Consider the following 12,557-nt stretch of genomic DNA (forward strand, 5'->3'; position numbering starts at 1 on the left):
TGCTTCAAGCTTCCAGTAATCTAATGTTAAAGTCATTATTAGTGTCTTATAAAACTCTTCTTAAATCAGTTTTTATTGGAAAGCTTTTAAGAATGTTTGATATGTTGTGTTTTATTTTTCCAATGATATGGACAATTTATATTTTTGTGTAATTTACTTCTGTGTTATGTGTTTTTCTTTTGATTTTAAGTGCTGTTGTTAATTCCCAATTTTCTTTCTGTACAGCGCTAAATTTGCTAAGAAAAGTGAGATACAAGTAAAGTTTATTATTATTATCATGATTATATTATTTCTTTCTGTTTTTTTATTACCCGATGACCTGAGGAACCTGTACCCTGTCTCTTGTTTCCACCCGGACATAAAAACAATTGTCGGTGTCAGTTCCGGTGTTGTTCACTCATGCCAGCTGGTTGAAAGTAGTAGCAAAGATACAGGTTTCTCTAATGTCTCTGGTAGTAGCGCGGCTGTAGCTGCTTCAGCCGGGTGTAATTATCAGAAAGTGTAACAATGTGCTGCTGCAGCTGGACACGTGAAAACGCGACGTTAATTAGCTCAAGTCAAGTGTAATGTTAACGATACTGTCCCTGACGGAGCAAACATTAGTTCCCCCCGGTCAACATGAGCTGTGTACTGCTGAAGAGGTTCTACAAGGAGCTGCCGGTGTGGATAGTGGAGGACCACCACGACGTAAGGCGACGTAGCTGTAAAATAACTGTAGCGTTGTCTCCTCTCAAGAGGTGCACTGAAGTAAATGACTGTGTTAGCATACTCAGCTAGTTGTAACTTTAGCCGAATATATATATATATATGTGTGTGAGTCAGACATATCAGTTCTTCAATAAAACAAACTTCACAATAAACAAAACAAACAAAAAAGAAAAAAAATAATGGAATTAATACATAAATTGAATAAATAAAAGCAAATAAGACATATATAACTTAAGTGGCAGACTTCTTCAGACAAGCATTTCAGAATAGATATTAACTGCTGACATGGACATGACATATTTGTTACAAATTTAAGAGACTCAAAAATCTTTAATCACACATTGATGAACAAATTATTCATGTTGAAAATCTTTACTGATTTACATTGTATAATTTGTTGAGAACAAAATGACATAACTGTCAATGGAAACCAAAATCATTAACCCACTGAGGGCTGGATTCACAATCACACTGAATATCAAAGTGAAAAATTGAAATCACAGGCTGATCCAATTTGCATGAATTTCATCACGGCAATTCATAATGTGACTCAGTAGTGTGTATGGCCCCTGTATGCCTGTATACACTCCTGACAACGTCTGGGCATGCTCCTGATGAGTCGGTGGATGGTGTCCTGGGGGATCTCCCAGACCTGGATCAGGGCATCAGTGAAGTCCTGGACAGCCTGTGGCAGTACTTGGCAGTGTCGGATGCACTGATACATAACGTCCCATAGGTGCTCAATTGGATTTAGGTCAGGGGAACTTGAGGGCAAGTCAATGGCACCAATGCCTTCGTCATCCAGGAACTGCGACACACTGTGGCCACATGAGGCCTGGCGTTGTCCTGCACCAGGAGGAACCCAGGGCCCACTGCACTAGTGAAAGGTCTGACAATCGCTCGGAGGATTTCAGCCCGGTACTTAACAGTAGTCAGGGTACTGTTGGCTATGACATTGGAGGTCTGTGCCACCCTCCAAGGATATGCCTCCCCAGACCATCACCGCCAAACTGGTCATGATGTTACAGGCAACATAACATTCACCACGGCGTCTCCAGACTCTTTCACACCTGTCACATGTGCTCAGTGTGAACCTGCTCTCATCTGTGAAGAGAATGGGGCGCCGGTGGCAGATCTGCCAATTCTGATGTTCTCTGGTGAATGCCAATCAAGCTGCACGGTGCTGGGCTGTTAGCACAGGTCCCTCTAGAGGACTGTGTATGTGACTTAAAACTAGATAAAAGTTCATGTTGAGCTTCTGTCAGACAAGCACAACACTGATATGATAATAGAGGATATGACGTCAAAGAGGGAAAACTGTTATATACTGACCGTGATGCAAAAGTATTTAGGAATAAAACAATGTCAAAGCCTATCAAGATCCATAAAGGATGCCATCAAGGATGCCCTTTATCATGATATTCTTTTACAATAGGTATAGAACCCCTGGCCATGGCTGTTCAATCCCATACAGAGATCTCTGGTGTACCTACAGGTCAAACAGATCACCATATTTCTTTGTATGCTGACGACGTCATTGTTTTCTTAGACACCCGGAAAAGTCCATTCCGACCTTGTTTGAAGTAATTAATACATTTGATGAATTCAGGCTAAAAAAATGAACAATTCCAGATCTTCCATAATGTTGATAAACCCCAAAGAGAGATGTAATCTGCACACATCTCCAGTTTAAGGATGCAAATCATTTTACAGATTTGGGTGTAAACATATAAAACATGTAGTGAATTGAAATTATAATTCTATTATGGAATCAATCACTAGGTCAGTTATTATACACCTCTACCAATCTGCTTATTTGGAAAGATTTGACATTTTGTGATAATTGCTGTGTGAAGTCTTAAGTAATGGGTAAAAAGTGTTTTGTGAGGTCATTGTGACCTTGACCTTTGACTTTAACCACCAAAATCTAATCAGTTCATCTTTGAGTCCAAGAGAACATTTGTACCAAATTTGAAGAAACGCCCCAAGTGTAACAGTAACATCCCAGATTGGTGTTTTCAAGGTGGACAACCCAAGGGAACATTTTCCACTGTGTTGGGATTCAGATGTAATAAGCTGAAGAAGTTTGGGGAAGAAGAAAAATATGATAGAAGAGGAGCCCACATTTTCTTATTAGGTTGTTTTCAGAAGAACATGATATAAGGAAGAAAGAGCAGAGCTTTGTAGATGTTTGTTACAGGGAAAACTGAGGATTATCATTTAAAAAAGTAAACAGGCCACTTATTGGTGTTTAAAGGAACTGTCTGCATGTATATCCTTAGAAAAAAATGAGCTGCTCTACTGAAGGAAAACAAGAGCAGTTTAAAAAATGTGCAAGTATTTTCTTAATTCTCATGAAAATGCAGACTTGGAAAGTTTAGTCTATTTAATTTTGGATTATTACAATGTTATTTTATTTCTAGAATATATATTGTATATGTTTGAACATTTATATAGTTTTGTTTTTGTTTGTTGAAAAATGAAGTGTTAAAAGAAAAACTTAAATGAGCTTATTTAACCGTCTCTCGACCAGGTGGTTCGTCACATCTACCGTGCCATCGCATCCAGACACCTCCCAGCAAAGAACATAAAGATGGTTCATCTGGACTCCCATCCTGATCTGCTCATCCCTGTCAACATGTCCGCCGACACAGTCTTTGACAAGGAGAAACTGTTCAGGTATGGAACATGCGGTTTATTACAACCCAGTTCATTTCATTCTCACTCTCATTCACTCTCTCTCTTTCATTCTCGGGTTGTAAAGACTCAGTTTGGGTGGGGTATAGGAGCATGTCATGAACGGATCTTCAGCTGACACTTTCATCATATCTCCCTGCAGTTTGTAGAATCCATATCCACTGAAAAACATTCCCTTAATGTCCATATCTATGTGGCTCTGTTTCTACAAACCACACAGGAACCTCAGGCTGCTTCACAATAAAAGCCTAATTATTACTCCTTCTACTGAAGAAATAGTCACTCAGAAACATATCTGTGTTATCAATAAGATATATGGTTTATATAGAGCAGCCACACCCATTGATTTTAATAGTTTTTGTCACATGTTGTTTTTCTTTGTCCTCGCTAATGATTTGGAGAATATGAACAAGAAGAATGATGTTGCCATGGAGTAGTTTAGTTTCCGGTGTGCCACAACTTGCGTCCCTGTCAGTGTACCCATGTATGAACAGGATGGCTGTATTACTGTGACTGATGAGAACTTAACAATATGGTGATTGTCAGGCTACATCAGAAGGAACCTGAGGCTCCATATATAAGTGTTTTTCTCTGATTTCCAAGCAGGTTTCAGAAGGAGTAGGAGTCTTCATTGCAACAAAAAAAACCTTTATCACCTCCATGAGCTGTGTGTCACAGCTCCAGCTTTAGCTCCAGCTGCTGACTGTGTTGACAAACAGGCTGAATCAATGAGACAAAGTACAAAAACTAACTTCCTGTTGCTTTTAGAACCTTAGTCTGCACCTGGTCCCTTCACCTCATGCAGGATCTTTTCCTCATGTCTCTCCCTCAGCCACAGCTGGGGAGGTGCAGCTCACAGTTTGAAAATCCCTGATCCAAAATAACAGGGACAATGTTTCTGGGAAGTCAAGTTGCTGCTGAATTTTTAAAATGTAAATTTTCAGTGGTGCTTGCACCACTAACAAAATTTTCATTGTACTTGATTGAAGGCTGAGTTCATAAAGCCTGGACACATAAACCCCAAACCATGAAGACCTGATCCTTTAATTGGCCGCTATTTTCCTGTGTTTTTTATTTGAAGTGTTGATCACATTTCTGTCTGGAGCTCTAGTTGTATTTCCTGTTTTTTTTTTCAGTGAGTTGAGTATAGAAAACTGGATAATGCCCATGGTGTATGCTGGTCACGTGTCCTGTGTGGCGTGGCTGCATCCATACTGGGCCCAGCAGATCAAAGAGGGAGAACACAGGATGGCTGTGGGCAGAGACTCCTCCACCACCACCATCAGGTAGGAAACACTCCCAACATCCTGAATCTCTTTGTTTAGCATTCATGGTGTGCCATAATCTCCACTAACTGTCCACCTGGTCTCCCTCTGTCTGACTCCGCCCTCTTCATCTGCAGGGTGACCAGTACAGACAATTACTTCCTCAGTGATGGTCTTTACGTTTGTGAAGAGCAGCTGGAGAACTCTAAACCTCTCAGGCTGAACGTGGTCAAAGTGAATCCTGTCAAACCAGGTCATTCATCACTCACAGGTATGTTTATTTTCCCTTTTATAAATCATATTCATTCAGCTTGGTTTCACTCTATGATTTCCCTCCGGTCATCTGTACGCACTGAGATAGTGTCGGCTGCTTTTCTGTGGCCTTGACACTTTCTTGTGTTCTGTGTGTGGAACTCACTGATGATACTTATATTCATATACACAGTGTACAGGATTGAAGTGAACTAACCTCTATTTCCATGTCGAAGCTTTTCTAAAACAGCGGGAGCTATTATTGCTCCAGTTTTCTTTTTCTAGTGGTTTTGCATTTATAAAAACAATGAAAAAATATTTGCATAAAGAAAATCTGCATTGTGCTTTTAAGTCACTCTGATCACAAAGACGATGTGTTGATTTGGTTGTGTAGAACTCTCTTTAGTGAATCCAGCCCTCTATGTCAAAGAGACGTGTTTTAAAATGACCTAGTTTGTGCCAAAGATGGGGGGGATTGCTCTCTGTTAGAATATAAAAAGCCAAACATGCTGATTTAATTTCTTACCTCATAAAATATTTGTGGTCTACTTCTCCTCTTTAAAGGATGGGTTCAGATTCTTTACTGTACTCACATGACGTGCATAGATTTGTTGTGTTCTGAGAAGGTGTAATAAAATACCTGATCAGGTTCTTCCATCCAAACTCCCTCCATTTCTGTGAGCTGGTGCACTTGCACTGGTACTTCCATATTGTCCATTCGCCTCTTCCTTCTCACATTTTGTCCTAATGTTTGAGGTTGAATGTGTTTCAAGATTTGACAGACCCTTATATATTCATGAAAAGAAAGAGTTTTTAAAAAAAGAAAAATCAGTCATGCATGCAGTCATACAGATTTTGCTCATTACTGATGTTACTCTAAATATGTCTTATTGTAATCCTGAACACACTGTACAGACACAGTTGTGTGTGTTTGCTCTGGAAAACCTGGACCACACATATCTGAAGAAAAGTTTTATTTCAGGAGAACAAGTCAAAGTTTAAAGGAATAAATGAATGAGGACGTCAGTCAGCCCTGCAGTCAAACTGGCTGCATGATTTGAGTTACTCAACAAGTAACCCAGAACAATAATTAAAAAGGTAGCACTTACACTGTATGCATTTTCACTTAAAGGATATGGTGGCCTTCCCTTGTTGTTACCTACAGATATAATATCATAATTATTTTTTTTTTTTATTTTATATCCTTATTAAGTCTGAGTATTTGGGGGCCGTGGTTCAGGCAGTAAAGCAGGTTAGAGGTTCGATCCTCAGCTCCTTGTACCCAGGATGCTTGCCGTAAAAACCTTAGCCACATCAACTATACAAATGGTGTTCAACACCAACATTAATGACCAGAATTTAATTTTATTCTCTTTTATTTGTTGTTTTCTTGTTTTCTTCTGTCCTATTTCCTCTGATTTCTGTATCATATCTTCAGTTCTCTGATGAGGATGGACACACTTTCATCTCCCACAGTCTTATGCTGTTTCATCTGATTTCAGAGAAGAAGACAGAGGACGACACACGGAGGTGGTTTACCAAGAGACAGAGGACAGAGAGTAACAGAGCCGGGGAAGCCAGCTGCTCTGAGCCCCTCTCAACAGCCACTGACACACAGCAACCAGCAGAGGGCAGCAACGTCAACCACGAACAGTGGGGCAATGGGAAAGGCTCAGAGCCTGATGATGATGAAGATGAAGGATCAACTAACTATGTTGTTAAGGGAATATCTGCATTTCTAGTTGAGACAGAGCCGTACATCCTGGACATTGACTTGGATTTCTTCTCATGTAAGAATCCCTTCAAAGAATTATACACACAGGTACGTCCCTCCACACTGTCTTACACACCACACATAGCTTTAGCTTCTTTTTTTTTTACCCATAATCATGTATTGATTTAAATATCTACTAATGCAGAGAGTTGTTACGGCCACTTTATTTTTAAACATTTTCCAGTTATTGTCCTTGATGAGAACAACTTTGTAAAAATTTGTAAAACTACATCCTGGATAAATGTGCCAAATGTGTTAACATATAAAACCTTGTCCATCTACACGAGGTACTGACTGTAGCTGAGATGGAACATTAAAGGTGTTTCTCTCGAACTGACCTCAGCTCTGTGTCGTCTCTGTCTGTGTGAAGGAGGAGTACACTATCCTGAAGGAGCTCTACAGCTTCAGGGGACCCGGCCCTGATGCTCAGCAGGTCAGACTTTCAACAAAAGATTACACAACAGTCAGTCCGCCTCCACCTACCACCGTCTTCTAAACACACACACACACACAGTAGGACTGTAAACACACAGTTGTGGTTGAAGAAAATTAAAGAAGAAAATAACGATAATACACAGACATATGTTGTGCACTCTCTGTCAACATATACTAATTACATATAAGTAATTATTTCCACACAAGTGAGTAAGAATGTAATTTTCAATTACCACGAGAACATAAACAGTAAGTGTTCTCTGTTATAGGTGGTGGTAGTACTGCTAGGGGTAGTAATAGAAGTAGCAGTATATGATATACACTGTAGATATATGAATGCATGGGAACCTCTTTTATCATGACTGACTAATACAGCACTCTTTCATACATGCACAATAACATCAACACATAGAGACAGTGACACATTAAAGGAAGACCCTGGAGAATGAGTGGAGAAACAGAATGACAATACCCCAATGCCCCCATTCATAGTTCACAAGGGGTCACTGATGGTTTGTTGTGAATCACATGCTGTGACCTCCACACTCAGCCGGTCTCAACCAAAGTGAACACCTATGAGAGATTTTGGAGCCGTATGTGAGACGGCGCTCTCTGCCGCCATCATCTAAACAGATGAGGGAATATCTTTATGAAGATAGGAGTTCATCCTCCAGTAGAGTCCAGAGACTTGGAGAGTCCGTGCCATGGAGCAGTGAAGCTGTTGTGGATGTTGACTCAAAATCTTATGAAGACACTTCACGGCTGTCCACTGTCCACAGCTCTCAAGAAAAAGCTGTGTTCAGGGGAGGTTTTTGCGCCTGAGGGTCCTCAGGAAGAAGAGGTGTTGCTGGCCTTTCTTCACCAAGAGTGCGGAGTTTGCGCTTCAGATCAGGTCTTCCGATATTCAGACTCCCAGGCATTTGAAATTCTCAACCTGCTCGACTTGCTCGGTTTTTCCTTTGATTTGTCAACTTTTCCCCCATTAACACAACCAACTGAAAATCTGTACCAACTCATAACCTTTGTGTGTCACATCTTACTGTTAATGTAATGTTGTGTTGGTGTTGTATCGTTTATTGTATTTGGATATTTTGTTACGACAGTGTCTAATGTGTCTGCAGATTGCTGTATTTTCGGAGCCATACCACAACAACAGTACAGAAGACTTTTGAAGGAATCCTGTTCTGATTTGATAATGAACATTATGTGTGTGTGTGTGTGTGTGTGTGTGTGTGTGTGTGTGTGTGTGTGTGTGTGTGTGTGTGTGTGTGTGTGTGTGTGTGTGCGTGTGTGTGTGCGCGCAGGAGGAGCTCGATGAGTGTGTGGATCATCGTATACATCAGTTAGAGGATCTGGAAGCGGCATTTGCTGATCTTCTTGAGGACGATGGAGAAGAGACGGTGACACGCTGGTCTAGCAACCCTGGGTAAAGCGTCTGGTTCATTTCACTGTGACTGGACTGTGATTGTGTAACGAGTGAACAGATGGTGATAAATTCTCTGAATAAACTCTGAATAATGAGTGGAGAAACAGAATGACAATATCCCCATCCATAAGACAGGAAGGGTCACAGATGGTTTGAGTATGAAAATGATATGGATCACATGCTGTGGTCTTCACACTCACCAAATCTCAGCTGTCAGTTGAACACCTTTAGGAGATGTTGGACTGAAGCTCTCCAAGTATCATTGAAGCTGATCTGGTGACATGTTGTGGCCCAGCACCTGACTAACACACTTTATGGTGGTCTGTATATCACAACATGCTGCATTTTTGGGGATTTCATGTCAAATTGTATCAAATTTGCAACAAACACAACTTATCTTTGACGTTAATGTAACTCTTTATGGGTAACTGATTTTACACATCAAATCAGTTTAACCTGTCATTAGGACAAGTACTCAACCTGTGAAGACAGCTGACAAACACAGACCTGAGAACAGGTTTAACCAGTCAATCTATGTGGAGACACCTGTGTGACTGGATCATGTGTGTGTTGCCATGTTTACGTAATAATAGATGCTCAGTCATGCTCCATCATGATTGACAGCTGTAGAGTTCATAACTAATTTTTGCATGTCTAAAATTGTATTGATTGTTGGCTGAAAGCTTTTGGAATTCGGACACTTGGATATAAGCAGATGATAAATATGTGCAATATAAAGTAAACAAGCAGTGATTCGGACACGGTCAGTGTGTGTTATTTGACCTTGTTGTACATTTGTTTTCAGGATGGCTTCATTAGCACAGCTGGTTTGCAGTTTGAAGTCAAGAAACCCAAGCCCTGACTATGAGATGGTAAGAACAATGTTAATGCACCACTGCTACAACAACCACAACAACTTATTGTAATGATAGATATTATATTAGTATACAGTTACGCTGTGGTTATTATGCTATATTATGGTATAGCTACAGCTATAATCAATCTAGGAATGTTGGTGTCCTCCTTCTGTCCCATCTGTTCTCTCACAGGTCCACCAGGCAGGGCTAACCTGTGACTCTGTTGAGCTGCCTCACCACATCAGCACTGATGAGGAGATCGACAGACTCATCTCAGCTGTACAGCTGTTTCTGACGCCTCTGCCCAAACCCACACTGGTCACTATGTCAAGGTAACTAATACAGCCACACATTGTTAAAGATCTACAGCACAAAGAGCTGGAGACTTCTTGTGAAAAGTGAAGCAGTACAGAAAGAAAGGTTAAATGTGTTTGTTAATGTGTGTGGTTTCAGGTCCAGTCTGGATGAATACTGCCCCGTAGAGCAGGTGGACTCGGTCCAGAGCAGAGTACTGGCTGTACTGGAGGCCCTGTATGGACCACTGGACTTACACAAAGACTATGAAAACAGCAGCACTGAGACTCTGGACTGCCAACCACAGGCCTCTTAACAAACACACACATACACATGTCATGAGTGGATATATTGTTTGATAAAGACAACCAGATGAAAATGACACATCAGATGCTGCTGAAGTATATTTGATTTGTGTGTCCAGGAGGTCATGATTATGTCATGTATTAACATTTGAAGTGGCTGTAGAAGTTCTCCATCCTGGATTTAGTTTTTGCAGAATACAAATCAGATTACTGTGAAATTACAGGCTAAAAGATGAGTCTGGAATTTTGTTTTCCTTATTTAACAAATCCCATGTGCAGACTAAAACCAACCCTCAATGTATCCTACTAATTTATTCCTCTGTGCCATAGGGCCCCATTGTTGTCCAAAAATATTAAACTATACAACACATCAATGAGGCACACTATTAAACTGGGTGACATGTTCCTTCAGTACCATGAACACACACTGTAGTTTATTTTGATTCAGTCCTCCACACACTGTCCTGCTGCAGGAAACACCAGCACCAACCATGTATTCATCTGCCACTGAAAACAGTCTCCAACAAATGCACTGTTTGCTAAAAACTAAAATGGCCAGCTGTTACAGGAACAGTTACTGAGCATTTTTAAAAGCCAGTTTAAAAGGGTTTACATGTTCAGTTGGTCTGCCACAGACAGCAGAGAAGTCTGAAAATATTGAGAGGAAAACAAAAATATGGACTCTTTCCACACCTATTCTTTAAGGCAGAATGCATCAACATGTGCTGAGGTAGTCGCCTTATTGTTGGTCAGTGATTTTCTTTTCCACTAGATGTACTGGTATGGCACCGGTACTGACGGTACTGTCCATGCAGTGTGGGCATTTACGTTTTTCTAAATACCTTTCTGTTGAGTTTTGGAAATTCAAAATTTTCTGTTTATAACAGTAGAATCTGTTGAACTCTGTATTAAAGTCTGTATTAAAGCTGCTTAGCTACAGTAACTATCCTGGTTTTCATTCTGCTAATGCAGGTCTAGTAGTTTCTTCCTGTTTTTAAGACCCTCACAGCATCTGGATTAGGTTTTTCTATGAAATTTAAGAGGACCCTCAAACTAAATAAAGAAAAAGTAATTTTAAATTAGATTACACATTTAATTCACATGACATACAGTATAATAACTCATTCCAATGAAGTAGCTGTTATTGTTTTTCAAAGTTAAAAAAGTTTTGCTGTCATCAGTTTGAGGTATCACCTCCATCCCTGGCTGAAAAACTTTTTCCACACCACTGTCGTGAGTGAAATAATAGATACAGTGCCAGATGTTGAGAACCAGAAACAGGAACAAGGAACAGGTGTGAGGTATTCCCAGTCCAAATCAGCTTGGGCTACGTGCCTCTACCCATCGTCAGGGGTTGAGATGCTGAGTCCAATTCAGGGACCAGGTGTGAGGTTCTTCAAGGCCCAAGTAGCCAGGGCTGGTGACCTGGAGCCAGTGTCCGGGATTGGGAACAGAGATCATTTCAGGGATCAGGTATGCAGCCTTCCAATAACCAAGCAAGGGCTGTGGGCTTGAGCCAATGCCAGGGTTTGAGATGCAGTGCCGGGTTCAGGGACCAGGTGTGGGTCCCTCCGAAGCCCATGCAACCAAGGCTGGGGGTGTGGAGCCAATGCCAGGGTTGAAAACCAGAGTCTGTTTCAGTGACCCAAGCAGAAACCAAGCAGCCAGTGTTGGGGCCAGGAGTTGAGAATCAGAGCCCAGTATAGGGACCTTAGTGCTATAACTGTACAACATCAGCCTGTCTATACTTTAGCATTCAGCAGTACCTGTACAGCATCAGACAACAAACCCTGGCTGCTAAGGCATGGTCCTTAGTCTGGGCCAAGGGGCCAGTGTGAAGTTCTCCTGGGGCCATGGAGCCACAGCTCCCAGGTGAGACCAGAGCTCGGTTTAGGGACCTGATGTGAATTTTTTTGTAGTAAATTTTCACTAAAATATACTATGCATTATAAACATATTGAATGTTAAACTTATATATCCAATAAAATAGCAATATTCACAGATTTGTATGTGAACCGGCCTTTGCTGAAGTAAGTTTGTTATAGAATTGAACCTGGAGGGAATAAAGTTTTTTTTGTTTTAAATGGTCTGAAGGGCCCTGGGAACAATGTTGTTAGAGAGCAGCCGTGGAGGCCCAGGTTGGGGATAGACAGGGGATTTCTGGACACCTGTCACCCCTACTTTACCCTGGCAGGCCTGGTTTGGGGAAATTCCACGTGAGGCTGGACACCATTGTTCCCATGGCATTGATAGGTTTGCTTTAGAAAATAGGTGGAGAAGGAGGGATTACTTAAAAATATATGATGGTGCACAGGCACTCTGTCTTCAGTTCAGATCCAGATCCGGATCTGATCTCGCTTTTATTCTTGTGAAAGAGTAAATTGTATTGTATTGTTCTCTGACCATCTCCAGTGACTTTTATTTTGTCTTTTTGACTCCAGTAAAAGTGCAGCTTTGTTGAAAGTTAAGTGTTGGTGAAGAAGCCTAGACTTAGACATTGGCCCGGACCGGGACTTTTTTCTCCACAGCCAGGGCTGGTCACCT

General features: G+C 41.0%; 1 protein-coding gene across 1 annotated transcript; it reads left to right on the forward strand.

Moving 5' to 3' along the window:
* The first annotated feature begins 382 nt into the window (after positions 1-382).
* c12h5orf22 (chromosome 12 C5orf22 homolog) lies at positions 383-10,952 on the forward strand. The gene is made up of 10 exons (XM_056392443.1): positions 383-687; positions 3,242-3,387; positions 4,542-4,691; positions 4,808-4,941; positions 6,425-6,744; positions 7,067-7,129; positions 8,436-8,557; positions 9,363-9,429; positions 9,607-9,746; positions 9,868-10,952. Exons 1-10 carry the CDS (start codon positions 619-621, stop codon positions 10,022-10,024), a joined length of 1,368 nt encoding a protein of 455 aa, XP_056248418.1. The 5' UTR covers positions 383-618; the 3' UTR covers positions 10,025-10,952.
* The last annotated feature ends 1,605 nt before the right edge of the window (positions 10,953-12,557 follow it).

This window comes from Seriola aureovittata, chromosome 12 (genome assembly GCF_021018895.1).
Source record: "Seriola aureovittata isolate HTS-2021-v1 ecotype China chromosome 12, ASM2101889v1, whole genome shotgun sequence".
In the NCBI taxonomy this organism is placed as follows: domain Eukaryota; kingdom Metazoa; phylum Chordata; class Actinopteri; order Carangiformes; family Carangidae; genus Seriola; species Seriola aureovittata.